Source organism: Eimeria tenella, genomic scaffold, assembly GCF_000499545.2.
Source record: "Eimeria tenella Houghton genomic scaffold, Eth_scaff1070, whole genome shotgun sequence".
Lineage (NCBI taxonomy): Eukaryota > Apicomplexa > Conoidasida > Eucoccidiorida > Eimeriidae > Eimeria > Eimeria tenella.
Window position 1 is genome coordinate 1 of NW_013543544.1, and position 4,065 is coordinate 4,065.

The 4,065-nt window shown below is 56.5% G+C and overlaps 1 protein-coding gene across 1 annotated transcript; it reads left to right on the plus strand.

Moving 5' to 3' along the window:
* Positions 1-164: 164 nt before the first annotated feature.
* On the plus strand, positions 165-3,179 carry ETH_00016190 (uncharacterized protein; the record flags this gene model as incomplete). Its single annotated transcript, XM_013378832.1, has 9 exons — positions 165-233; positions 342-427; positions 534-852; positions 997-1,046; positions 1,291-1,354; positions 1,626-1,857; positions 2,261-2,335; positions 2,503-2,764; positions 2,933-3,179. The coding sequence occupies 9 exons, from the start codon at positions 165-167 to the stop codon at positions 3,177-3,179; spliced, it is 1,404 nt and encodes a 467-aa protein (XP_013234286.1).
* Between the last annotated feature and the right edge of the window lie 886 nt (positions 3,180-4,065).

Here is a 4,065-nt window from a genome sequence, read left to right on the forward strand (position 1 = left end):
TGCTCCTGTTGCTACTGGTAGTCGTGTGTCCGGCGCTGCTGCTGCTGCTGCTGATAGCAGCTGCTGCTGCAGGCTACAGCCCCAAGCGATAGACTCTAGCCGTCTGCTGCTGCTCCTGCTGCTGCTGCTGCTGCAGTGATATTAGGGAAACACTTCTGCTGGAGATGGTGGCCGTGCACAGCAGCCAAGAGGACTCAGTGGCGCTGCTGCAGAAGCTCTACCAGCTGGTAACGGTGCGTTGCACCTGCTGCTGCTGCAGCAGCTGCTGCTGCTGCTACTGCTGCAGCAACAGCAGCTGCTGCTGCTAATGCTAGTGGTGACTGGCTTTTTTGCTGCTTCAGGACATTCAAGAACGACTCTTCTTCCGTTTGGAAGTTGCAGTTGATGAAATCAAAAATTACAGACCAAGCCCTGAGCAGCTGAACAGGTGAGGCCTAAACCCTAAACCCTAAACCCTAAACCCCAAGCACTGGCGCCAGCAGCAGCAGCAGCAGCAGCAGCAGCAGCAGCGGTTGTGTGAGTGAAATGCTTAGGGACGCGCTGCTGCAGCAGACCTACCCGCCAGTGCTGCGGGCCCTTCACTTGGTGCTGCTGCTGCAGCAGCGCAGCACGAGAAACAGGAGTGGCGAGAGCGCAGCAGCATCAGCAGCAGCAGCAGCAGCAGCAACAGATCCGTTCGATGCTGCATGCAGCGATGTGCTTGCTGCTTGTCTTGCCTCTCTAGAAACTGCAGCAGCAGCTATTGCTGCTGCTAAGCTTCCTCTCTTTTCCGTGAAGAGCAGCAGCGACGCGGCAGCAGCAGCAGCACCAGCAGCAGCAGCTGCTGCTGCTGCTCCAAACAACAATGTTGAGGTATGGCCCCTAAACCCTAGGCCCTTGGTCCTTGAGCAGACACTTTCTTCAACCCTAAACCCTGAATTGTCTTACAGGCCAAGGGTTTATGGGGTAGGGTTTAGGGTTTAGGGTTTAGGGTCTAGGGTGCGGCTGCTGTCTCAGGTGACCCTGATGGTTTGTTTGTTTCTTATTAAGAACCTGACCTTCCTTTAGTAAGTTTGTCTTGGCGAGCATTTTGGGCTTAGGGTTTAGGGTTTAGGGTTTAGGGTTTAGGGTTTGGGGTCAACTTGTTTGTGCTGAGGGTTTAAGGTTCGTTCTGCTTTGCTGTTACCGTGTGCATCTGTTTTAGAGCTTCGGGTTTAGGGTTTGGGGTTAAGGGTTTGCTGCAGATGCTGCTCGGCTGCTGCTATCTCCTGCTGGCTGCTGCTGCTGCTGCTGCTGCTGCTGCTGCTGCAGCGACGTCTTGAGCTCCTACGAGTCCAGATTCGTAAGAAAGGAGAGACAGCTGTCTCTGCCAGGCGTGAGTTGCTGCTGTTGCTGCTGCTCGTGCTGCTGCTGCTGTTGCTGCTGCTCGTGCTGCTGCTGCTGTTGCTGCTGCTCGTGCAGCATCTCTTGCGGCTGCTGCAGACATTGCAGCGCATGTTATGGTGCTGCTTCAGCTGCTGCAGCTGCTGCGGCTCGTTTGGTCGCTGCAGCTGCTGCATGTGCTGCAGCTGCTGCAGTTGCTGCAGCTCAAGCTGCTCTTGCTGCTGCTGCAGCTGCTGCACTTCGGGCTGCTGCTGCCGCTGCAGGTGGCAGGCTCGTTCTTCCGGCTGCTGAGGCTTGGGGGAAGAGCAGCAGCAGGGGCAGCGGAGCCTTCAACTGCTGCAGCAGCAGCAACAACAGCAGCAGCAGCAGCATCAGGGGACTTCTTCTTCTTTTTCTTGCCCAGAGTCTCTGAGACAACATTTAATGCTGCAGCAGCAGTGCGCGAGCGCCTTGCTGCTGCCTGCTCCCAGTTTGTTGCTGCTGTTGTTGCAGCAAGTGAGCCCACCTGCTGCTGCTGCAGCTGCTGCTGCTGCTGCCTTTGTGTGTGTTTCTTTGCTGCTGCACTTGCTTTTGTCCTTCTCTAAACTGAGTGTCTCTTCATACTTCTTGCTGCTGCTGCACCAGAGTTTTCCTCCGCCTTTGCTGCTGTCGGCTTCTGTCTGCTGCTGCTGTTGCTGCCGCTGCTGCTGCTGCTGCTGCTGCTGCTGCTTTGCTGCTTTATTTGTTTTCCCCTCCATCTGCCCTTTCTGCACCGCCGTTTCATTTGTCCCCAAACTCCAAACCCTAAACCCTAAACCCTAGGCCAGGCTGTCTCACCACTGCTGCTGTTTTCAATTTGCTGCAGCTTTTATTCTTTATTTATTTTTATTTTTATTTTTATTTTGCTTCTGTCTTTCAGTTTGTCTGCCAGCGGAGGCGCTGCTTGCTGCTGCTTACTTGTCTGGGGCCTCAGGCCCTCAAAAGCTAGCGACAGGTTCGCTGCTGCTGCTGCTGTTGCTGCTGCTGCTGCAACAGCAGCTGCTGCTACTTCTGCTGTGCTCCGGCTGCTTCGAGTTCTGCCCCCCGGGTAAATTGCAGACTGTTTATTGTCCCGTGCCTAGGGCTTAGGGTTTAGGGTTTAGGGTTTGTTGTTTGTTGCAGAACGGCTCCAATCCTACCTTTTAGAATTTAGATCGGGCTGGCAGCAGCTGCTGCCGCCGCTGGTCTCTTTGCTGCTGCCAGCACTAACCCCCGAGTACTTCAGCCAAGAGGGGCCCCTGCAGCTGCTCACGGGCAGCAGCAGCAGCAGCAGCAGCAGCAGCAGCAGCAGCAGCAGCAGCGAAGTAAGTCTGGAGACGGAGGCGCTGCTCAATGTCGACTTCCTTCTCAAACCCGTACTCGAGGGGATAGAGTCCAAGATCACGTAGGGTTTAGGGTTTAGGGTTTAGGGTTTGGGGCGTGGGATAGAGTGCAAGACCCCGTAGGGTTTAGGGTTTAGGGTTTGGGGCATCAGCCGCATGCCTTTCCGGGCCTTCTTCTACCACTGCGACATTTGCTGCTGTTGCTGCCGTTGCTGCTGCTGCTGCTGCAGGGAGGTGGACAGTTTGCTGCGCAACGAGTTCGGGCTGGACGAGGCCGCTGCTGCTGCTGTGGGGTGGGCAGCAGCAGCAGAACTGGGTAAGGAAATTAGAAGCAGCGTGTCTGCTGCTGCAGCTGCTGCGTTTGCTGCAGCAAAGGCAGCAGCTGCAGCAGCAGCGGAACCGAGTGTACGTACACCTGAACGCCGTGAAGAAACTGTGGGGTGTCTGGAAGACAAGACAGCTGAGCTTGCAGCTTAGTTTTTTTTAAATAAATTACTCTTATTTTCTGTAATTAAATAAATACCCAAACTTCGAAAAAAAGGAGACACGGGAAGCAACCAGCGACTGCTGCAGCCACGCACAGCGCAAACCTACAGCAGCAGCAGCAGCAGCAGCAGCAGCAGCAGAGCTCACAGCCCCTCTGTGGCTGCGCAACAGCAGCAGCAGCAGCAGCAGCAGAGATTCTTTTCGCGCTGCAGCCAGCAGCAGCAGGCTCTTCTCTGCCCCTGCCGCCTACCGAGCTAGCTACCTGTAGTTCCAGCTAGCCAGAGTCACTTGCAGCTAGCTGTGGCTAGCTGTGGCTAGCTGGGGCAAGAGCTTGCGAGCTTTAGACAACAACTACCTGTAACTGCCCGTAGCTAGCTGTGGCTAGCTGTGGCTAGCTGTGGCTAGCTGCGGCTAGCTACGGCCGGCTGCGCCCAGGCGCCGCTGCCTACGGCCGCCCGCAGCTAGCTGCGGCCAGCCAGGCTAGCTAGCTGTGGCTAGCTAGCTGTGGCTAGCTACCCGCAGCTAGCTGTGGCTAGCTAGCTGCTGCTGCTGCTGCGCAGCAGCGCCTCAGCCTGTGCTGCGGCTGCCTGTGGGGCCCGCTGCTGACGGGCGTCGGCTGCGGGCCTTCTGAAGGCAAATAAGAAGTAAAGTTAAGAGAAGAAGTGGGGGCCAAGTGCAGCTTTTGGAAGCATTTCAGCAGCAGCAGCAGCACAAGCTGCTGCTGCTGCTGCAGCAGCTGCAGCGGCAGCAGCAGCAACGGCAGTGGGGTTTGGGTAGGCAAATCGGGTCGGACCGTACACACGCAACTTCGGGCCTCCAGGGCCTCGGAAGCAGTACTGCAGCAGCAAATTAGTGGCGAGGGCCTTCTGTGCTGCTG